Source organism: Taeniopygia guttata, chromosome 2 (assembly GCF_048771995.1).
Source record: "Taeniopygia guttata chromosome 2, bTaeGut7.mat, whole genome shotgun sequence".
Lineage (NCBI taxonomy): Eukaryota > Metazoa > Chordata > Aves > Passeriformes > Estrildidae > Taeniopygia > Taeniopygia guttata.
The window spans coordinates 91,450,597-91,476,199 of record NC_133026.1 but is presented as its reverse complement, the minus strand read 5'-3'; the positions used below and the strand labels follow the sequence as shown (position 1 = coordinate 91,476,199).

Sequence of the window (25,603 nt, the reverse complement as noted above, 5' to 3'; positions counted from 1 at the left end):
TTGTTCTCTCTTCAACCAAGTCCATCAGGTAAGTTGAAGTGTGGTCTTTTAAACAGAAGACTGCAGAGATCCTCATAACTTCAGTGCTCTTGAAAGCCAAGCTTCCCAATCCATCCCTAAAACAACTAATCATATTTGCTCATTCTCATTTTTACACACACACATTCAGCTGGGTCTCACCCTCCTCTCCTATATAGGATGGGAAAAAGTCTGTTTTGTACCACTACAATTATGGCTCCATTTCCCTATTCATTTCAGCAAGTACATTTCCAGAGGGAGAACTCCTAACAGCTTGGTATTCTGGCTCTGAAGTCTTTTCTTGCTTGCAGGCAGCTAAAATGACAATTTCAGCAAGTTACATTGTTAAGATCAATTCATCTCCAAACAGGCTGTAAGAACAGTTGCTGTGAACCTTGCTAATTTTAGCCCTTCTATAAGATACCTCACTTTATTTCCTGTGCTATTCCAGCGCCTCACTGACCAGGCAGAACAAGTGGAAGCTCCCTCAAAAGCTACTGTCTTGTTTGGCACTAAGAAAATCAGAAGACTTTATATTAGATCTCAGCTTCCCACATCACTTCTGTGTGCCTTTGAGAAGCTTCTTACTGGTTCCAAACCTCACAGTTCAACACCACCGTTGGGACAACACAGGTTCACTGCATCCATTTAACACAGAACTGCACAGAACAGATTACAGGTTAAAAAGGGATTCTTCTGAATGATATCCTCATCCCAACAGCCTTTCCCAGTCTAGTACAGGAACTGTCTTGAATGGGCAGTCCTCAAGCAGAACTGCTTCAGAGCAATTACTATGTGTTTAAAGTGAGTTCTAGTGCCATCAATAACGTGTAACAGTCACAGCACTTCATATTTTTATCTTGTAATATTGTGCAGTATGCACAATAAGCGCCCATTAAATAGCAGTACAATCTCAGGATGCAGAAATATCTCAGCTTTGGCATGTTCAAAATTGTTTGGGTATCAGCAACACTGAAATTTTTAAACAAACTTTGCCAGGCAAAATGCCACATTGCAATTGTAACTATCTGCCTAAGCAAAAAGGAATCAAGTGTTAAGGGAACAACCAGAGAAACCACAACAGAATGTGGTACAAGCTAACAGTGATGAAACCTTGGCTTCCAAGGCTCAGAATCCTGTTTCACCATGGAAAAAGAACACTGAGTATCTACCACACACTTCTAAAGATGTCAACAAGTGGCATCTTTTACATATTGAGTTGCAAATGAAGAATTAAGATTTGTTAACCATCAGAACTTTCCAATAAAAGCTGGCAGGATTGACTAGAAAACAGTCAATAAACTGGCTTAAGTAAAACCACCCTGTCCCTCCCACTGCCATAAAACCTGGGCATGTGCCCAGAGCAGCAGATTCAGGATAAAAAGAATTAAGTGTGCAAACCGTGAATGAATCACGACTGATTCTCTGGTTTCTCGTCCAGTATGGACAACGTACTAGAATTTTTGACAAACCTTGGGAAAAATCTAATAGACAAATGTACAAATACTCCTTTTGAGATGCTACAAACTTGACAATTTTCTAAGGACTTTTTTTCATGTTATTTATTTTATAAAGAACAAAATAAAATATGGAGTTGGATATGGACAAAAGAAGAAAAAGTTACACAAGAAAACAAAAAAGCCTTGAAAGAAATAATAATGAGAAGAGATCTTTAAAAACAAACTCCCAAATTCCACCTGACAAATTGCAGCCAAAAGAAGAAAAGCATAGAAAACAACACATGAAACGAAAAAGATTAAGGTACTAGTGCTTTAACACAGACTGAAAGTAAAAACCCCACATAGTTTTCATTACCATTTCCAGAAGATTCCATGGTCAGCCACCTTTTAATGTGCTTATTTATAAGATAATGCTTTGGAAGTGGTTAATACAGTAGTATTTTTCTACCACTCACATTAACATCAATGGGAGGGAGCTGGGGATGTTTAGCCTGGAGGTTCAGGGGAGTCACCCTATTGCTCTCTACAACTGCTGAAAGGAGAACATAGCCAGGTGAGGGCTGGCATCTTCTCCCAGGTAACAAGTGACAGGAGAAGAGGAAATGACCTCAGGTGGCACCAGGATATGTTTAGATTGGATATTGGGAAAAACTTCCCCACTGAAAGGGTTGTGAAGCACTGGAACAGACTGCTCAGGAAAGTTGCAGAATCACCATTCCTGGAAGTGCTCAAAAAACATGTGGATGTGGCACCTGGGACAAGGTTAATGTTGAGTACAGTGGTGCTGGTAACTGCTTGACTCAATGATCTTAGAGGTCTTTCCCAGTCATAATAGTTCTGTAATTATAACTTCTTACTTTGGTAGTGTATGAAACTACTACAGATCTGCCTCCAGTGAATTTCAAGAGTAACCAAAAATCTCCTAAAGAATGAAAATACATTATCTGACAGCCATTTTCTGTCTAACCCAAAATAAACAAAGTTCTTTGATGTGGATTAGGGACCTTGAAAGAGACATTTTGGTTTCAAGAAAGAAACACCAAATGTAGTAGAAATAGTAGAAAAAGTCCTACCTCCCCATTTTCAAATGTGATTTCTCGAACTAGTGGTACACATTTATCTTGTGTCCATGCATAAATCAAATCAAAATTCGTTAGTGAGCCTAAATACACCATATCAGGAGCATTTTCCTGTTGAAAAGAAAAATACAGTAGGATGAAAAACAGTAAAAATGACATTGCTGCCTACAAAGATTACCTACTCAACATGAAATAACAATATTCATATAAATATTTACAACAAATCTTAAACCAATGTTCAACCTTGTGCATGCAAGATTTCTATTAAATATGTGATAAAAGTACAAATGGAAAATAAATATTACATATTATAATTTAAGCAGTCAACTCCATTTTATAAGACACTTTATAAATAATGGGAGATACTTTGTTTCCAAATTAGGGCTGCTTCAAGTAAGGGCTATTTAGATTTCTGCCTTCTGCTAGGCTGAGAAGTAGCATCTCCAGACCTAAACTAAATGCAGATAGTGAGCTGCTTCAGTGAATGCTGGTAGTTACAGATTCATCAAAACCCCCTCCTAATGTCCTACAGGACTTGAAACTGGTGTTTTACATTTGCTTTGCCAAAGAGATATGAATAAATAATAATTTTCCTTTATTTGCTAGTAGTTTTAACTTGTAATTCAGTGCTATCATCCTTTAATTTAATTACAGTTTTGGTTAATATGAAGTGAAGCATGACTTTGCAAGCTGCAGCCATGATTAAGCACACCTTAATTCAAAAATGCCATATAAATTAGGTAACTTCATAAATTCTGTTGTTGGAAAAAAATAAACATGCTTTGAAACTCCCTTCCCCCTCAGGTCTATTTGCATCTATTTCCTCTTTTGTAAGCAGCTCTTTTCATACAGTAAATTTGAGAAATGAGCAGAGTTTTAGATAGTAGGCCTCTATAAAGCAATTATTGCAGATTTTCTTCTGTACTGGATTTTTCTTCCAGTAAAACTATGTTTATGAGAGTTCGTTAACCTGCAGTTAATATATTTTTTTTAATTAACAGTTAAGCTCTTAACCCTTGTGGACTAAGGCATACTAGATGGTTAAGCTATAGTCATAAAAATACACAGTAATTGTCACTTGCTTTGAAAAACATGAAGTGTACTAGCTTCACAGATTTTAAAGAGTTCTACAGAACAGACATGATGTGTAGACTGTGTTGAAAGAAAAAAAATAGTTAATTTTTTTGACATGGATATTTCAAACTAGTTGTTTAGGTTCTGTGCATTAACTGTTAATACATGAGACTGATCTTTTTCACTGACTCAGAAACACTAATTTCTATGATACTCTTCCTCACACTATTTAGTGATGAAATGAAACTAAGATCTGAGATGCAGTAACTAACTGAATGATCTGAATACAGTCTCCATTTGTTTGTATACACATATAATCACAACAATCAAAATAAAATGCACAGTTATACTTACCCCTGGTGGCTTGTAGATTACATTGTCTCCGCTGAATCTCTCTGCTTTTGAAATAGCCCTACAACAAACCAACCAGTAAGCATGTCTTGGTACAGACAAATAAAATAATTGAGATACCAAATTTCATATTTTAATTTTATATCCTCTTATTTTTTTTTTCCCTTTACAATTTGAGAATTAAAATCCTTCATTTTTAAAGTAAACTGTAAAATGACTCCATAGAAACTTGGCCTGCCTAGGTAAGAGGGCATTAAGGGAGTCAGCAAGATGCAGAAGTCTGGACTAAAGGCATCAAAGTGACAAGTGATAAATGCCAGGACAATTTTGGGTAAAGACCATCAAAGAATTTAAAAAAAAAAAAATCTTGAGGAAGCAAAGAGGAAAGTGGATTCTTGTTTGCATTTACTCTTCCTGTTCCACTGTTCACACTAAGCATTTACATCTCCTCTACCCTGACAGAGAAAGGCTTTGAGGGGTTCTACAGGCACAAGCAATTAGAAAATGGATGGCAAGTAAGCCCCCGCTGTCCATTTTACCCTCAGGTGTGTACATCTAAGACACACTGTTCCTACTTGGTATTCAGCTTCTACCTCACCTTGGTAAGTTCCTCTCTTGCCTTTAGAATATTTTACCCCAAATCACAGCAAAGTGCCCTGAAAGCTGCTATTTTGTACCCTAAAATTATCATCTCTTATTCAAGCAAGCTGCAACAGCTATGCATCCAATGGAGGAGATAGAAAAGAAAGAAAAATCAAATTATGTGAATTTAACTCACTGCAAGATGCACTATGTCTTCCAGAAGTCTGAACAATTTCGAGTGCTGAGAAAAATACATCATAAGGCTTAACTCAAAGTACCTATGTTTTATTGATTTCTTTTGATACAATTATCCTTTTCTTATCACATACAAAAGGTGCCTTGCAGAGTTATGTTACACCCCAGTATTTGCATCAGTTTAGAGATGTGTATTTTAAAATGCATTTTTGTATTCCCAACATGACTCTCCCCATAATGTGAAATGAGGCTTCCTAGTGATAATCATCACTGAGGTAAACCACTTGCATCCCAAACAAGCCTTCATGGAACAAGAAAGTGAAGCCACCTGCCCAATCATTGCTTGCTAAGCCGATGATAATCTATAATGAAATATATGCTCTAGGGTAACCCTGTGGTAGAACCCAAAATGTCCTCTTCTGTGTTCTTCCACTCCAATAGCTGCAGCTATGACTGATTTTTTTTTTCAGATAACTCAAATGAAGTGGGGACATGATGTGAAAATCCCACATGCCTGAAGATATACCTTTTTAAAACAACTACGAAGATGGAAACACTTCAGTTTGCATTTTGTCTTTTTTTTTGAAGCAGTAATGTACAAGGTGAATCTGTGGAAAAGCACACAACCCCCCACCCTCCCCTGCTATATTTACTTGCTAATGTAAATTAAAACAGTTCCTAGATTTATCCCATTCTACCATGAATTACTTATAGTTCATCATAGCCGTTTAAGATAAGAGTATTTTTGGCTTTTTTTCCCCTTGTTCAGCATTCTCTTCCATGTTCACAAACATTACAGATTCATTCCTCTCTATTTCTAAAATCTACCTCTAACAATCTCTTCATCTATCTCCTCCTGCCTACAAGTCTTCTTTCAGCAGTTTTGTTCTGTGGTCATTTCAGATCTTAACAGAACTATAAGGACCAGTTAATTTAAGAACAGTTTTAAGTATCAAAATCATCTGCAACTAAGGACTATTAACAGAGTTTTTAAATAAGTATTACAACTACCAAAAGCCAGAATAATTTTGGCATAATGGGACAGCTCTGCCTCGACAGAAGTTAGTCAAGCAACTATGTTTCTCCTGTCAAATTGATTGTTTTATTTTAGCTTAGGAGAAATTTGAACATGACCACTCACATAACCTCCCCAAATCATGTAGCGGTTGCACTCTGTCCATAGCAGAACCAAAAGTCCTTTCCAGGAGCTGTTACTCAGTCAGAAGAGTTCAGCTGATCAGTGCCAGCTCCCCATGAAGAATTTTGCTATATATAATCTGAATAAAAACCAGTGATCTGTAGCCAGCATCTCCCTTGGAAGTCGTTTCACATACAATTTTTTAGGAAGTTAAACAACCTCAGCTACTGAGACATGAAAACATTTAGCTCCCAAGGTTGTTGTTGGGAAGGCTGCACTTTGAAACACTAACAGCTCCAGGCTAGAAAGGGAATGGGTGTCTGGAGATAAGAATAATGATACACCTGCTGTGCAATCTGTATTTACACAGGCAGGTTATCAATAATCAAACTGTGATCCATTCCACTATGTCTGTTTATTTCTTATATCTGAACCAAAAAAAAACCACCAACCCCCATAGTACCTACTTAATGAACAGTGCCCAACAACCAAGTGGTTCTTCTCATTATAGGCCATTGACACAAACAGCAAACCAAAGATGAAGAGATTCAAAAAACTGTAGAGTGAATGTTGAAAGCAGTGCTATCTTAGTAATAATTTTTTAAAGTTATTTCTGAAAAGACTGAGAAGTTGAATGAGGGACAAAAAATAATTAAAATAAAATAAAAAGCTTCACACAAAAAAACTTACCCAAAGGCAGAGAGGAACACACAATCATCATGCAAAATATTCGCTACTCTTTCAAAGGTTCTGTAATTATCAGAGTCCTTTTGCTCAAAGTACCCAATAATATTTCTTCTGCTGCGCTGTAAAAACAAAGGTTGAAATATAACTTGCATCAAATTATCAAAAACTGTCATTACTCCCTACAGATATTAAATATAGACATGCCATTCAGTCAACAGTCAGTAAATGCAGAAAATATTTCTTTTTTGCCTTTTCACTATTGAGAATAATCCTTGTATTTTTTTGGTGAGAAATACTAAAAGTATCTTGTTAAATACAACACATGATTCTTTTCAAAATTTTAAAAGCAAGACAAATAACTCAGCAGTGGAGTGAATGCAGCTCAAAGTGACAACACTGAACTAACTTGTAATACTGAAAACTATTCAGTTTTAAAAATACTATAAGGTACTGAACATTCCATAGTTCAACACTGAAAAAAAATCCAGAGAAGGAATAGAACTGAAACACTTACATCAAGAGAACTAATTTCTTCCAAATCCTGGACCTCCCGAATAGGGTTACTTTTCTGCTGCCTGATGTAATCTGCTATTGCTGTCACAGATCTCTGGCCCCTGTATTCCCTCTTCATCATCATGCCATTCCGGAAGAGTTTCAGAGTTGGGTATTTGCTTATCCTGTACCTCTGAGCTATATCAGCTAAAAAGAAATTAAGAAAATTAAAGCAAAGCCCTACAAATACAGAAATATAATGAACATGGTTTCTTATGCATGTACTGAACATGGTTTCTTATTCCTGTATGTGGAATCTCTGAACCAGCAGTTCTACATCTTTAAGTAACAAAAAGACAAAACAAAATAGCAACAACAACAACAAACCAAAAACAAACAAACAAACAAAAAACCAACAAAAACAAACCCCCCAGCAAAACCCACCAAAACTCTTCATACCTAAATTCCATGTACTGATCTTCTTCATAAAGAAAAAAGTTACCAAAATCTGCGTTATGCAAAGACTCAACTTGGTCATGTATATTCATTTAGTGCACTTCCTACAAACAACTAGGAAGGCAAATTTAAGAGCCTAACAAGAACATGAGAATCTTCAAAGCTTGCCAATCTCAGTTAATTAACCCACTTGAGAAAATATTAATAAAGTTAATCATCTCCTATTTTTCTTCAAACTTGGGATTTTCATCTCAATCACAATGCTGGAAATATAACTTTCACGTCTAAAATGTTTGAGAATGCAAACCCTGTGCAAAGTATTTTTTGAAGGCTGTGAAGGCCAGAAAACTGCTGTCACAGTTGTGAGATGTTCAGGTTTTGAACAAATACTAAATTTGAGGTTTCTAGATTAAGGCAAACACCTCTTTGGTCAACCATTAACATCATTCACTCCAAGACAAGTCTTCATTCACATCTATGGATGCAGTCCAGTCTTCTAGACTTGGACCACACAGAGCTTCACACAAAAAAAGTAACACGTATTTGCACTTGTTCAGCACAAGAGCACTAGTGATTTTCACCTTTATCTAACAGGTCAGTTATTTATTCACAAGACTTAGAAATATAAAAGAATAATAACAAAAAAGGCTTTATAGGAAAATCAGAAGAGCAGCAAAGAAGAAAGCTAAGCAGAACAATACAGTCCGGTTTCCTACAACATGTATATCCTGTGCCCCTTAACTGCAGCCACTACTCAGGCATTAATGGGGTTCTGCATCACATCCCACCAGAGTTCTTAACATGCCCTTTGTCCCTCTTCTACTTGGCTAAATCAGCAAATTGCAATAGGAATTGCAGCTAGTTCCCAGCCACACATTGATGGGGAAGCTTACACATAACCACCAAGTGATTCATGGCACACTGAGCAGGATCCGGCTGCCTTGAGTTTTTAAAGCAACCTTTGTTACGGTGTAGAAATTGGGTTTGTGCATCTCCAATATTCAGCAACTGCTTTAATCAAGGTTTAAGTACTTAATAGCTTTGAATGCTCTTCCCCTTTTCAGATGTGGCTGAAGTCCAGCAAAGAACTTGACAATTTTATGAGGAGGAACTGAAGAAATGAGTTAACCAGATATACTTTTGGTTCTTAGGAAAGCAAGAATGAAAACAAACAATAAAGACAAAGTATGTAATGTTAGATTTCCACAAGCACTTTCCTTTGGGTTTTGCTTTGCTTAATTATTCCCACCTGTTCACTCCTCCCCTGGAAATAAATATAGGGAAAAAAAACCTCACAGACCCTGTGAAAACAGTTAATCTTCTTTTACAGAGTGGGATGCAGTTTACCTATACCTCTGGACCTAAACTCAACTAAATGCCCCCCAAATATGCCCATCTTCCCCGAGCTACTTAACCATTTGAGGAAACTCTTTCCAGTCAACCACACCCACCACACTTCCCCTTCTTTTCTCTCTCAAGGAAAAGACAGAGGTAGTGACTTCAGCAGACTGATCTATCCTTTAGAGACAGAGAAGTTTCATTCAGTTGACAGAGAGAGGAAGGCATCGCAAGCATGCTCTGTACACATCCTTACTTTTCATGGACTCCTTACAAGTCACAGGGTACCTTTCAGGTGACCTGGATTAGCCCACAGCAGGACGGCAACGAAATCAGGTCCATGAGCACACGTGGCACCGTACTGAATGATGTGAGAACAAATCCACTCTGACAAAAATGTCCCTTCGCAGTTATATATTTACCACAAAGGAGACTTGCTTTCTATCTTACACTTACTCTTTTTTAAAGAGAATGGAGAAGTCTGAATTCCATGCTGCCTGGAGAACTCCCAGTGAAATCAACTGCTGCTAGAACAATACTAATCCTATTTGCAGCTTTAGTTACTGAAAACAGTCTCTGTACCAGTTGCACAGCTTAGGTGACTCTGAGAACTGAAAACAAAATGTACATAGCAAAAGAGTAAGAACCAGGTCTACTCCACAAAAATGTTCTCTAACATCTCCCAAGTAAATTTCAAAGCTTCACCAGCTTAGTCCAGTTCCTAGAAAGCTTTGCATCACTATAAAACAGCACAGAATTCAGCCTATCAATTTCGACTAAGAGGCCTTGACTTGTTTCCTAAATATCCCAGAAGTGCATTTCTTAATGCACTAATTACAGAAAAAATTAAGGTAAAACATTTTATGTCCTCAGTGAAGAGTACTTTTATTTCAAATTAATACAAATTTCTCCATGAAGGATGTCAATATATTTAACAATAATGAACATTAGATTAATAATGTTTTCTTCCCTTAAACTCTACCATGTTTTAGTTAAAGTACCTAAGAGCTGCCTGCAAGAAGGTGGCAAGTACAGCAGGAGAGGAATCACCTTATATTTGCTTGGTAGAAGAAAAACAACATCTGCAAGCCAGGCATTTGCTGCCCTTCTCCCCTGCTGATAGAAGGACTTTTGGTCTGACAGTACATGAGCTGATGCAACCTTGACCAAGGTCTGATAAGGGACAAGGAGCACAACATGCCAAGATTTCACTGAAGCACACTGAGATTAACAACTCCCCCTGTCACAGACCTGCACAGTGAGAGAACACCAATCCCCACACTTCTTTGTCTCACATGGACCTTTTTCCCTCATGTTATTTCCACAGCTATAGGAGGATGCAAGGGTTGAAGAATGGACATTCAGGGGGTCATGAAGGTTCTCCAAGATGGAGATTGCAGTACCTAAGGATGTGGATCTTCATTAAGGACTGAAGTTGTGTAAAAACATTAATGGTAATAAATGCCCACTGTCAAAGCTGAATTCAAACATTATTTCATAAGTCAGTACCTGCATGATCTTTACAAATTACATTGAGATTCCATGAATGCTGGTATTTGAACTAACACAGAGAAATCACACTCCTACACAAGTAAGTATTTGAAAACCATCTTTTTACAAAAAATAAAATGCAAGTACATGAAAAATTGTTTGAATTCATTCAAAAGTCAAACAAAGTAAACCTTAAATGCTTCATTAAGCCCTGGCATTTGATACAGGTAGAGTTAGCATAAGCAGTGCAACTACAAAATTATATTCCTTTTAAAATTGGAAATACACAATGCAAATATATGGAATATTGTTTGAGCTCATTCACAGATTGCATTAGTTATAGTAAATCCTAAATTAAATTTTAAAATATTTCCTGACATTCCCACTGCCCATTTTCTAATGAAAAGAGGTATTTGAAACAGACAAGGGCAACCTACCTAAAATAAAAAGTCTCCCAACTACAACTCTGACTTTTTATTTTCTTCAGATATGAAGGCATTGAAAGGAATAAACCTTGTGTCTGTATTTTGCTGAATTAATCATTAAACCACAAATCTAGTCTGTGCTACCAGAATAGTTTCACATTAGTTATGATAGAAAGTTACCAACGTACTTGATCACATTCTTTTCTTGTACAAATCAGAAGCTTTGAGCACAGCAATGACTGTTGGATTCAGATGATTCTTGTCCCCATTTAGAATGTTTACCTGTTCACATGCAACCATTTCCAAACTGCCTAGACTTTTTTCCACTATTCATTCTGCCAACTCCAACACAAATATCTCACAGTTGCCCAGCTCTCTTCAGATGCACTGCATTGATCAATAACTTCTGAGTAAAGCTCTGCCTTACAGCAGGGAAGAGACAGCAGCTCTTATTTTGAAACAAACTTTGATGTGGAACCTGACATTTACACTCATGTTTTCTAAGACAGTCTCCCACATCATCTTCTGAGCAAGATCCTCTAAGAAAGCAGGATTTGTGAGCTATCACTTGTGATCCATATCTTCATCATTATCTCCTGTACTGTCAGCCATTTCTCCAGAGCATTGTGTGTTCCTCTATTCAAAAGAATGCCAAAACCCATTTTTTGGGGTGTCAAGCTTTTCTCATGGTGTGTACATGCATCACCCAAGCTACAGCTTCAGGCAAGCACACAGCCTGGGAAACAGCAGTGACTTGTTTCCCAGAATGCTTCAGACTCCACCATTCTAGGTTAACACCACAGTACACTATCCAAAGTTCAGATTATCCAAATATCTGATTACATCACCAAGAATCTCAATTCCACTGCCACCAAGTTGAAATTAAGTGTACAATGAATAAAGTGTTGAAAAACTGCACCAAGACCCACTATATTGAAGAAGGCTCCCACCCACAATGTAGGTAAGAAGGTCCTTCCAGTGAAGGACCAGCAATATTTATAAGGGTCACCATTAACTCAGTACACTGTTCTAATTTTTCAGTGCCATAATTCACACTCTGACTAAAGAAATATTTAGATTTTAAGTCTACAGGACTGGTTCTCAAAAATCATGTCCAGTAGGATTTGGATTCAAACAATATTGCTAATTATCCTAAATGCCTACCTCATCATATAATGCAGCACCTGAAGAATTCACATGCTGAACAGAGGACTATAACAGCCTGAAAAGTTATCTGAAAGAAAATCAAAGTTTCAAAACTCAAACCCTGTAAAAATAACTTCTGAAAATACTCACTGTCCCTTTTTCTAGAAGAGAGGAGGGTGGTCTCTTCATATTGTCTGAGGAAGAGCTAGCAGAAACCCAAGCTACTGCGCTTCCTAACTTTGGTGTTACATGATGGTTGTAGGAGTTGCACAGCTACATAGAGAGAGACCTTGAATTTTTTGGGTCTAACACTAATCTTTATTTTGTGTGTCAAATCATCTTAAGTCTTCCTTACCCTTCTGCAGTATCTTCCATCTCAAAAATAACAAATTCTTTCAGCTGTATATTTGAAGCCGGAATGACCAAATGAGTATTCTGCTAGCTCACTTGAGATCAGTCAACATCTTTTCAAGTCCCTCAGGCTATCCACCAGGGCACACTACAGATGAAAAATGAAATCTGTCTTTGATAGGTACCTTTTACTTTCATAATACATCATAAATTCTCCCCAGTTAAACTACTGCTCTTGTGACACTTGCAAGAAATTGTAAGCCCTGGAGGAATACTCAGAAGAAGCAGAATTAGAAAGGAACTTGGGAAAGCGTCTAAACTAGGCATCCTACTCCAATGCTTGTGATACTGGTGAGTTGTATGATGGACCAAAACAAGTAGAAGGACAGCAATCAATATTCTGTATCAAACTCAGGTAACAGCAAATTTAAACCACCTTCTGCAAAGGAGCATTCACAACAGCCATGCCTGCTCTAAGCAAGGCCTCATCAGTAGGCATCCCATAATCTTCTTTGACAGACTAATAAAATCGCTTTTATACACTAAGGAGTGCCATCAACAACCTCTCCAAATCTCTCACACTTTTTATTTTACCCAAAGATAACTCTCTCAGACTGATTTTTTTTCCCAAGCAAAATGACAAGAATGCAATGAAATACTCATGCTTGTTTAGAGTTTCATTTGGAGTTTCTTTATGCACGACTAAATTAGTTACCATTGAATTCTTTTGCTTACCAAAGGCACAGTAGCAACACAATTTCATCTCTGCAGACATTGAGCACACAGTGCAGAAACAGCCAGTCACAGAGAGCAGCAGCTCACAAAACTGAGGGAAAATACCCCTTCCAGACACATTTAGAATGGAAGAACAGCTCCCTAAACAGTCTGTCCAGCAAAGCATCTCCTTACATACCCTCAGTGAGAAATTGATTTATGTTTGGAGGCACAAAGATCTATTCAAACTAGCTACTATTTTTTATCAGAAACCAAAGAAAAACATGGTGCAGTAGAATCAAACCCCCAAAATATATACTCCAATTGACAAGAATTTTGTACCACAGCTCCTAATGTTGAATCCAGAGAAACTGTCCAAAATATAAACTCTCCCCGAGAGAAATATGAGTTCTAGATTGCAACATCCAATCACAGAGAAGAGAAATACAGGAAATCTATTGTACCAAGTGAGTTTCCAACACTGCTGCTTAACACAAATGATTAAAAACATCCTGAAACACAAGCAAGAAAAAAAAAATCACCCCAAAAAACTCAAACAAACAAAAAACCACAAACCATGAAACAAAACCTTCCTAATAATGTCTGTGCAGTAAGATCTGTAATTTTATATGGAAGATCACTTTTACTAGGTATTATACGTGAATGAGAGGTGTCTAATATTTAAGATAGCTGAATTACTAAACTGAACATACGAAAATCATCAAATATTAACAAGACACAATGCAGCACAACTCAGATATTTTTAAGTTATAAAAGGATGTGGTCTTGCAAAAGCAAAGAGTACCTGCTTTAACTACCTGCTCTAGATTTACCTTTAGTGTATGTTACACACCAGCTTAAAAACAGCCTGGTGACTTTGCCTACACATTTCAGGTATAATTATCTTCCACAACATTACAAACTAGTGTAAAATATAATACATACAGAGGCTTAATATAGTGTTAATATGTATATTTTGTATTTTATCACATAAGGGACTATCACTTTCCAGAAAAAACATCTTTATATTTGCTATAAGAGCAGAGAGAATGATGGCATCAAACATTTGGCAGCACATCAATAATTCTCTTTAATTTGCTTTACCCTCAGAAGCTGGTGTGAGCTGTTGGGCCCTGCAGTGTGCTTCAATAATAGTGCATTAAATAGAAAGTATCTATGCCTGAGTAACCACTCTGAAAGCTGTTTCTGAGTAGCCAGAAATCAGCTATTTGGGTTCCCTACAGAGTCTTGGCCTCAAAAAGAACCAAATCATTTGTAATGCAAATAATCCACCATCTCTAGAACACCATTCTAATAGCAAATTACTAGTGGTATGAAATCTACAGGCATAACAAACCACCAAAATATTGACATAAAAGCTCTAGTATTGCTACAACACTAGATGTAAACACATCCAAAAATATAAAGCCTGAGTAAAAAAATCCCAAACCACTAACAATCTTGACACCAGCATTCAGCAAAATACTACACATGCCCAACCTTGATAATACAGCAATATCTGCTTTCTTACTAAAAAGCTGCTATTGCACACATTAAAATCCAAGTTAAAATACCTAAAACTTTAGGACATGCCTAATAATTGCATGCCATAAAATAACACCATTGTTTAAAACCCACCAATAAATACTAGAAACTAGGAATGACATGCACAGCTCTGTTATTTCAATTCAAAAAGGCAATGTAAATTGCCTGTCATTAAAGGATTTCATTTTTAATTCTCACATTTTACATCTTCTGCAACAGCAGTCATGCTCATCAACTTAAATTAAGGACAAAAATAGTAAATACAGAGAACTAATGGTATTCCAGAAATATAAAGAAAACCAAAACTGCTGGCTGCCTCCTACTACTTAGCCCACTGTAAGTACTCCCAGGAGGGATGACAATCTCTCCTGTAGCATCTCTTCCTCTTAGCTCTCTGCAACAAGCGCCAATTACCTTAATTCAAAGAGCATATGAGACTTGATGAGCATATGAAACTTTTAAAGCATTTCAGACACTTGGCTGGGGACAAAAAAAAAATGTTTTCTTAACTATAACTGCTAAGACAAGAACATCTCATAGCTAGACATCCACCAGCCCAGACTCTCTGACTTATTCAAGCAACTGAAGCTACAGCAACCAAAGGACGGTCTGCAGCAGTTAATTTAAACCTCAACAATGAAACTCAACAACACAGGCTGATTTTACTATGGTCTTTAGTGGGAACTTTATAGGAAATTTTGCTGTTATCTTGACATTAAAAGATAAGCCAATTTCCAGTGATGCTTGTCCTTACAAATTAACAGTTTTGTAAAGCCCAAATAGTATAATCAGTATTGATTAAACTGAACTTCTCTGTTAATACTCTTTGGGAATCACAAGCCACTGTAAAGAAATTATTCCTAGAAATGCTGTTCTCCAAGAAGCATAAAATAACACAGCTGATCCAACAGTGTAATAAAAATCCTGCTACTATTCATTTGCCTTTCAATATGCAGCAGATGCTCCTCACATTTTACTTATTAAAAGATTTAAAAGGAACTTTAGGAATTAATACCAGCATAAAGTAAGATTTTGCATATAATTTTCATGTACTTCTGGGTATGGGGAAAACCTAGCCCAAATAGTCAACTGCTGGCATGTGTAACAACAGCAGAGCAAAGCTCTGATCCCTGCCTGGTCGTGTGAAAGGAAACTTACAGCCCCACCATGACTCCAAGGTGGAAGGAAGATCTAATCAGAACATATTCTTCATGCTAACAGTGGTAGGTTACCCCTTCCTCTTCTTGGTCATGAAGACCTGCATCATTTGTTGCACTAGTGCTTCACTGACACCTCAATAAGACAATTCAATTTATAATCACAGCCTTTTTTTCCTCATTAAATGATATAGGCTGAATTGATTTAACTAAAGGATGTTGAGGGATGCAATGAGAAAGAAATATTGGAAATGGCCAATATTCTTACAAATTTGGAAGAAGAGGTTTGCTGATGTAATAAAAGCAACCCTGGGCTAAATGATGGGCCAGCTACAACTACACTTTACATGGATATTTAGTGTATTTTTCAATACAATTACTAACTTGGTAGCAGGACAGCACAGAAAAACCTAAATCAAGATTTACTTACAATGCTGATCACAGTCTACTCTAGCAAACACCACTTGATTCTTATCTGGATATTCTTCTTTGATTACATTAGAAGCTTCCTCAAAAATAGGATGCAGCATTTGGCTGAAGCGGCACCTGTAAATACAACGCAAAATCGTGACTTCAAAATATCACTTTGAAATATTTCTGTTGACAACTACTGGAACATTTCAATCTTTGAAGGAAAAGGAAAAAAAAAAAAAACAAAAAAACAAACAAACAAAGAAAAGCTATTGGAAAAAAATCACATATACCTATAATCTTCCCAGTAACTGACTGGATAAAAATCAGTTCAAAACTAACTTTAATGGATCAGGTGCAGTAAAAAAAAGTAATTCTGGAAGAATATATAGTTCAACATATGCTCTCCTCCTTTATCTCCCTAGGAAACACCATTAATCAATTATAAGCCTTTAGGAAATATATTCTATTCAGAAAGTATGTTGTTAATTTTTTTCTACCCGAATTACCCCATGGAAAGTGATTTCAAAAATGTAGTAAAAGTTATTCCTTAGATTGTTGAGATTGAAATATTCACCAACACCTTCAAGAAATATCACAGGTAATTTTCTATGGGTCAACAATACAAGTATTGTAAGTATTACGTATTATATTATTGCTCAGGTTTGGCAGAATTTGAGTAGACTACCTTTACAGCAGAAGAACAAAGAGAACCCTAAGGGCCCCTTCTTCCAATAATATCAGATTTCGATGCAAATTCTCTCTTTTTGCCCACAGAAAAGGCGGTAGGATTGTAAAGATGCTTCAGTGGCTTTAGGGAGTTTAGGGTAACAGTAGTGAATAAGCCCATTACCAATATGTCAATAAAATTATTTTATATTCTGTCCTTCCAGGCATATGGCAGATTTTTAAATTGGAGATGCATAATGGCACTGTAGAAATTGTGAGAATGAGACTTCAAGGAGTAGACTTCCAATAAACCAGCCTGCACTGAAACCCACCTTAAACATAACAGTGACAGCCTGGGAATGCAGTTATGTCTGCAACTTCAAACATGTAAGTGAAGGGCAAGTCTTGCTCTCAAAATGACAAGAGAGCGAAGTCCACCTTCTCAAAAAACCTTACTCTGGGCATCCCAGCTGCATGCTACACATTTATGCAGCATGTATATGTTACCATGTATATGCTACAATGACTTCTTGTCCCCCATTCTTCTCCACCCTAAAAACAGAGAACTTCCATGACCAAAACTGATCTGTTCTCACTCATAAGTCAGGTTACATTACAGACTGGCAACGTGCTATGTTGAGGGATTATTGCTGTATGCTTAAAAGTAGTCACCATAATTAAGGCAACAATGTTTTAAAACTCTAGCCTATTATAATGTGAACCAAGCAAGCATCGACAGAAGGAGAAGCAATCGGGACATAAACCCAGGAAAAAATTGGTTTGAAAGCAAGAGACTACTGTATTTTCAATGAGAAAACTATAGCTAAACATGACAGTTTTCAAAAGACAGAAGCTTAAATATAAAAAAAATCCAACTTGAGTAACTTACCAATCAGCATAAAAATTAACTAAAGCAACATCTGCATTGTCTGAGAAGAAAGAAAAAGAAAAAGCCCAATGTCACATTGTGAGGCAAACTTCTCAGTTCTTTTATTTGAGATTATAAAAGTATGTGCAAAAAAACTACAAAAGCAAGTATTTGTAGATGATTCAGCCTAAAGCTTAGTCTGATTGCAAGAAAACTGCTGGGCTAAGTCTCATCTCAAATATAATCTATAACAAATGGGAAAAAGATGAAAGAGGCCTTCAGTCAAGTGTTCTATTGACTTTATTGACATATAAGACAAAAAATTGTAAATACTTAAAGCATTAAGACACACAAATTAATTAAGTGACATATGCAGCAAAAATTATTTCTGGATTTAAAATTAAGGCACTCACATCCAGAAATTGAACTCTAGTAGCTCTTAATCACTAGCTCTATTATTTGTAAGTGTTAAAAACTAGTTAAAAGCTGAAATCCCAACTATTTGGGGTAGAAGACTGATGAACAGGCAACCTATCTGTGCAACTTGCTCTGGTTTGTCCTTACTTGTATTATTTCATCTGGATATTATGGCAAAAGGTAGCAAAGAAAATTTTAGTCCCCCAAAACAGAAAAATGCTAAGGAACACTAAAAAAATGCAGTAGTACAGGGATACACATAATGAAGTAATTAAATAATGTTCTTATACTTTTTTTTTCACATATGAAAAATAATCAAAAAAGGTTGAATTTCTGGCCCAAAAATTAAATATTATCTTTATAGAATATAAGTAACCATGCTTTAAATTAATTTTTAGTAGTAATACTGACCTAGACACTGAAAAAAATGAAATACAAACTCAAACTACAGAGTATCAGCCAGAGCTTTATAAAGCATAAATGCTGACAAAGCAGAAACTCGACAAAGCTATAGAGCAGTTATATGTGAAGACAAGGATGCTGAAAGCCTGGAAAAGACAACGTGCTGATGCAGACAACTCTTGAGTAGGCTGGAGAACACCACAGTTTGATTACAATTATGGTGCTAAGATTTTCATTATCAGCAAGGAATGCCAGTAGTGAATAGGTAAATAACAAGCACTGAAAAGTTTAGGGTTACCTCCAATGTATAAAGTATTTCTTGAAAGTAATGGGATGAATTTCAGAGGCACTTACACTTGGCATATATTCCCTTTAGTGAATTACACTGTATAAAATAATTTTATATTTTCTATTGTAGAAAACGTATTTACAAACAGCTCTCATATCACAAAGCAATCTCATATCATAAAGCAGATTCTAGTCCAGACCTTATTAAAGATTTTCACCCTGGATATATTTGAAACAATGTAATAACTTTTTCCTGCAAAGACAACCAGATACAGGCAAGTTGCATACTTCTCAGAGGGAAAGGTTTCAGACAAGAAATACATATTTGTTTAATTTAAAGATTTCCATTCTATGAGCCACCAAAATCAGGACAGTGCTTAACCTGAGAAAAGGCAGAGCTGAACAAGCAAGATACTTAAGGCCCATAACCATGGGTTTCACTTGCTGCTATTTTTTGGGGTGAAGCTTTTAAAATGCCTTCCAGACTAGTTTTGGTTATGCAATCAAGCACTCCCTTCTGCAAACAAGATAACAGTTATTTTCTTAAGACACTTCAAATTCTCAGTGCAATACATTAGTTCAGACAGCTAATTTCGACCACAGGTATTTAATATTTCTAAGCTGATTGCAATTCATATATTCAAAGCTAGGGTATGAATATTCATTTAATACCACTGCAATATTCACACCGATAAGTAACTGCAGACACACAAGGAAAAAAAATTATTCAAAGTACTCACTTAAAATGTCATCTATATTTCCACTATCTAGACTTGTTATTTCACTTCTTGCTGGATTAAAAAGCCAAGACACCTAAAAAGAGAAAGCAAATCAGTCAGGTATGTTTCAGCAGCAAAGTAGTAACTGATGTGTGATTTTTAAGTGTTGCAGTTCAAAAGCTGAAGAAGAAAAGTAAAAGAACTGTAATTCAGTCAATGCATTTCAGATGACTGCAGTACTACAAACATACAAATAAACTACCAATATAACATACTTTCACATTTAAAGAAAAATTAGGGTTTTAAAATAGAATTCTCTATTATGTAGCCAGAAATGTTACAGGTAAATTTGCACCTTTAAGAGCAACTTATATTCATAACTTCACTCTGAAGAAAGAAATGAAACCCCATTTCAGCAGCCTCACACAGGTGAGCACGTAGATTTTACCCAGAGACAAGTAATTCCTTCTGTCACTTACAGGACTTGTCTGACAAAAAAGTTTCTCATTAAGTAAAGCCTCAACTACCTGCATTTTTATTGCTGTTTTAGGAAACAATTTTAATACATCTAACTCAACTAGCTACAGTCTTTTATCTCCTGTATTTCCACTTGACACTACTTCAGTCCCAGCATGCAATAGGCTTATCAGACTACAAAAACCAAGACACTACATCAGCCAAATCATTCACTTACAAAACAACATTTATATTACTCTTAATGCAACTCTTATAGCAATACACAATTTTATGGATGGACACTCTCATTTTCAGTGCAACTGGCCCAGATCTTTTTTTTCTAAAACGCAGTTGAAGAAATAGGAGGTAGAGTTCTATCCCAGGCGAGAGAAGCATCAATGCATTACAATTTATTTTTGCTTTGAGAGAGACAAGCGTACAAATGTTTGAGTAGGATAATATAGCTTCTTGTCTGGGACATGAGTGTTTCCATCCTGAGTAAGCCAGTCAGAAAGTCACCACTTCTCTAAGCACAGTCAGGGCTTGGAGCAGATGCTCTGCTGTGGTGCCTTCATGGTTTCAATTGATGTGTGGTTCCTCTGCTGACAGAGGTAACAGCAAAGGAAAAGGAAAGTTTTTGGAAGAGAACTGAGAGGAGTGCACAGGTCAAGGAGTTGGGCAGAGACCAGAGATTCACAGAGACACCCCGCACTGAGATGTGGCAGCACACAATATACATGCTATTGATGTTCCCAGAGACTTATTTACCCCTTGAGGTGCAAAGAATATCTGCCTATGGCTCAAGAAGCACCAAGAAGAAACACAGCTAAAAGCATAAAGACCATCCAAATAAAACCACACAGAACAGCTGTATAGCAGGAACGTGTGATATAAGGTACTCTGCATTTATGGAAGCGCTTGAGACCTATCCTAAACCTATAGTAGGACCATGACTACAAAGAATAAGCCTCTAGGATATACCTGTCCTTGACTCTGTTTACAATTTATCAAAAATGCCACACACCAAATTTCGTAACATTTATAACAAGTGTATATGAAATATTTGATTGAAAAAAATCACCAAACTGGATCCCTGCTTTCCTTAAGATCAGCTTCAAAAATGGTAGGAAACTTCTGCAGTGAGAACTGTTAACAGCTCTAAAACTATCACTGTAAATTGCACACAGGTGAGATTTGCAGCAATCAATCATTTTCAATTCTTTCTGATTCGTGGATCACAAATCAGAAAGATTACTAATGTGGATCACTGATCACTTCCCAGTGAAGATAGCAATCCTTCCTCATTTCCCATATGGGGGCCCTTGGGTAGCATGTAACTGTATCTTGCACTACAGGCTGAAAACACACCAGCTGTTGGAATACAAAATACGTACCAGCACTCCTCTCTTGGTAGTTGAATAAGATACCATTCTTAAATGCAAATCTAAGATTTGTGGTGGAGTTTGTACACTCCTGTGGCACTTCAACTGCTTAAGACAAGTGCCTAAACTGTGGCTCTAACATGACTATAGAGAAACAAACTGAGCTGCAAGGTCCAGAGAGTAAACAGGCAGTGTAACAACACAAAAACTTATCTGATTAAGCAAGCTATGCAATGCACAAGTTTCAGAAGGCCAGTGTTCAGGGAGTTCCTCTGAAGATGCTGGCATTGCTGACTAGGGAGCAGCAAGAAGGTAGGACTCTGCCTTTGGAGTGAGAAGCTACCTGTATGGACCCAGATCCACACCAGCCATATTATACCCAGAGAAGTCACAACTGATGGCAACCATTAGTGCAGGCACCTCCCCAACACCCCTTGGGTGGTGCATGGGATGACAGCTTCCATAGTGTTGCTGGGGGGAGGTTCTGGTAGTAGAAGTTATGTTTGTAGTGAGTAATGAGTCAGGTCAGCATGTGCTAGCACAGGTTTCATTTGTATGCATGTGCTGCTTTGTTGCAAATGTTAGGTTTGACCTAACTTGAGTACAATTGAAGCAGTAGCTACAATTAAACATAACAGATGAAATATTGCTCTAGACAATAATGGTATTTCAACAATAATTTTCTTGGCCATCATCTGATCCTACTGAAGATGACTTTGCAAATTCAATGTTCTAAGGCTTTAGCTGCCTTGCAAGGCCTCAAGAACCTCTGACCACACTGAAGTGATCAGTGTGATCACTCTGATCAGAGAGTTACTTAACCTGCCTGTAATCTTGGACAAGGTTTGTTCACAGAGAAAATGCACACAAGCCTCTAGAAAGCAGGAACTTCAGTTGCTGCACACAAGCTCTGCATCACCATTCACACTTGAAAAGAATTTCCACTGTGGGTCTTGGTGTAACTGTTTTCACAGGAGCTCGGCAGTAGCACTTCATATTGTCTAAACAAACCGAATGGGTAAGATAACAATTTCTTAAACCTTCCTGGCTTTTTCTAGTATAACTTTCCAGCAGCAAGACAAATCTTATCTAATAGGATAAGCTGCACATAAATTAAACATAACATAGATAAGCGTATTATTTGCAGTCAAGAAATAGGCTCTGTTACTTAGCAGATATACTTCAATGGATCAGGAACTGCAGTCATATTTGTAGATTGCCACAATACACTTAAAACATTTAGCTTGCAATGCAAATATTTAAGTGCATCATGAAAGCACAGGACTTACTAACCAGTGAGATCCTCTTCTAGACTGTGCTACGTGCAGAAAAGAGGAATTAATACTTCTTTATAGCACAAATAAATTTTGCGATTGCTTTCTTAACTCCTACTGTGGAAATGTGGTGCAAGCTGCATGTACTAAGACATTAACACCAAACCAAATATTCCAAACATCTTCACGTATTGAAGGTGAAAAACAAATTAACCATATACCCTGTTGTACCTTTGCACTACAGTAGTGGAAAAACACCGAGACTAAGAACACCTACCCCCAAAAGTTGCACAAAATCTGAGATAATTTAAATACTTTTCCCACTAGAAGTATGAAAATTTCTGTTTTGTCAAATATATTCATAATCATGTTCTCAAGCATTTTATACTGACTAAATAATTGTGGGTGCCAAACTTTTAATAATAAGTAGACAGACTCATGGAAAAAAATGCATTCCTTGAAGAAATGTCAATAAATATGCACAACACACTCCAGCTGAAGCTTTCATTAAGATATAATGCCTGTAAGGAAGAAAACACCTCCTTTTGACCCAGTAATCTTGCTGTCCCATGGGATGCAAAATTTATGATATTACTAGTATTAATATTTATATAAAGGAATACAAATTTGGATTTAAATTTCTAAGAAGCTACACTGTTTTGGGAATATTTTCTGACCTTTTTGAGGTCTGTGCTTCATACCCATGAGCAGAAAACAAGGTATTTTTTAGGAAATAATTTCTGAATATCAGCTACACACTTTATAACAGGTATTGAATATAAGTTCTGGAAAACATACTAGCTAAGAAAAGTATTTGGAATTTTTCACTTTTAAATGGAAACTTTACATTCCACTGCTCATAGGACATATGGATCATATGGTTCATATTTGTAACTGAAGTAAAAAAAAAAAATTTCAAACTGGCATTACAAGATAGCTACAAACTCATTGAAGAAAGCATCTTGAAAAAATAATTCAAAAGGAAAATTTGTTACTTAAGCTCACCAGGAAACAGCTCAACTTTCTGCACTTACATTGGATAAAATTAAGTATTTTTGATATTTCTATTTTTTAAATATTCAAACTGAAAATCTGAAGGTAAAACTAAGTAGCTACGAAATAAAAAGATTTTTAAAAATAGAGTAGAATATAATACATTAAACACGTGAGTGAAGCTGCTCAAGTTAGATTACGATGCTTATAATCTACTCACAACCATATGACACTACAGAAAAATGACAAAACAAATGTAACCTGAAACAAGCAAATGCAGAAAGCTTTATGCACTTACAGAATACATTGCTGGGGGGAAAAAATCAGGAACTGAACAATGTGTTCAGAAAGATAAAATTTAGCTCATATGGGGGGAGGGAAGAAGAGGCGATGACATACACTTTTACTCTTCTGGTCCTCACACGTACTGTCAAATAAAGCAGGAACATCATGGCTCAGGTTCCTGGGAGTTTCTGAAGATAACAGTGGTCATGCTTTTACTGGGAAGTTTAATTATTACATAAGTCTTGGTGTCTCTGATCAAGATTTGGTGCTCACTTGAAGTTAGCCAATGGCTTAGGAAGCCAGTACCAGTCGCTTCTGAGGAGTAACTATGAATTAGCTGAGATTTATTCTGATTGTTTCCAATGAAAGACTGCAAAACATTGCTGGAAAGTCACTATGATCCTCCCAAAGACACCATGCAATGCCACACAAGTATCCTTAGGCAAAACAAAATGCCTGAACAGAACCTATTCAACTCACACCCAATACTCAACTTCTGCCAAGTTTCACACCACTTTCCCAAAGAGGAAATAAAAGTACACCCAGTTTCAACTCACCTTCTGCTGACGGTATTGCTGTTCAATTGCCATTCCACACATCCAATTAATAAAGCCTGCTGATTACTCAAGAGATTTAGATCAACCTTTTATCAACATTTTACCAGCACCAGTTAGTGTTGTTAGTTCTTTAATTGCTAACTGGAGAGACAGACCCTATAGTTCTATGATACTTCTTTTTCAAGTGTATTATACTTTACATGCCACTTTCTTGCAGAAGGTTTTAACAGTTTAAATGTGCATAACCTTAAAATTGAAAGAAAAGGAAAGAAGAACCCAGGTCTGTTGCATTCTAGTTCCTTGCACCTTTATTTTTTAATGCACATAATAAAGCAGAGGTCCTCATTTCCAAAGCAAGCTATCTGTAGAATATAGAAAATGTATTCATGGAGCATTATGATTTCTAATTAGCACTACACCTGCAAAGCAATCAACAAGAACAGCCTTCATTTTCACTTGCTAAACTTTTCATTTACCTTTTCCTCCTGCTGGGAAATCCTAAAGGCAGACAACTAAAGCATCTTTCTCCTCTAACAAAAAATCATTTTACATTTAGCATCCAGTTCTAGACCACACCTAATCCAGATTGGCATGTTGAAGTTATTACCTGAAGTCCAAGCCCTCCAGGACCCTGCCGCTGACTGTCAATCCCTGAGTACCTCTTTTTTTATGCATGCTGCTGATCTGCTGCTGCTCTGAGGTCTCCATTAAACTCCTGGACAACAGGAAGCAGATGGGTTTACAGCCTGCTGTAGGATGATATAAATTGAAAGCAATCCCAGAAGACAGCAGTGCCAAAGCTGGCTAGACATTGTAAGAGCCTCTGAATTTTGGCTTCAGAACCATCAATCAGGAACATCTTGCTGGCGGCATTCCCAGAAGCCCCATAATGAACCACAAAGTTCAGTGCGGAGAGAGGTAACAGTAAATAGAGAATGCTGAGGGAAAATAAAAAATAATATTATTCACCCTCTCAGTGAGAACAGTTCAACTCTTACTTGTCACCACTTGATTTCAGACTGTGCCCAAATATTTTCATTACTTAGACTGACTGCTGCCATCCCTGGTGAATATGCAGGGGTTTTATTGGTAATGTAAGCTGCTTTCATTATAAGACTATGAGACAAAGATCTATTAGTTCAAAACATTAACTAATGATCCTTTCTCAACTACATTCAAGTTT

At 36.8% G+C, this 25,603-nt stretch overlaps 1 protein-coding gene across 1 annotated transcript in view; it reads right to left on the bottom strand.

Annotated features, from left to right (window-relative positions):
• ERP44 (endoplasmic reticulum protein 44) overlaps positions 1-25,603 on the bottom strand; it is a 46,611-nt gene that overhangs the window by 7,413 nt on the left and 13,595 nt on the right. Inside the window, exons 2-8 of the mRNA XM_002192756.7 lie at positions 19,495-19,567; positions 17,669-17,708; positions 16,130-16,245; positions 7,099-7,283; positions 6,588-6,703; positions 3,986-4,043; positions 2,552-2,668 (exon numbers count right to left, since the gene is read on the bottom strand). Coding sequence (XP_002192792.2) covers positions 2,552-2,668; positions 3,986-4,043; positions 6,588-6,703; positions 7,099-7,283; positions 16,130-16,245; positions 17,669-17,708; positions 19,495-19,567 — 705 coding nt within the window. The remainder of the gene's footprint in view (positions 1-2,551; positions 2,669-3,985; positions 4,044-6,587; positions 6,704-7,098; positions 7,284-16,129; positions 16,246-17,668; positions 17,709-19,494; positions 19,568-25,603) is intronic.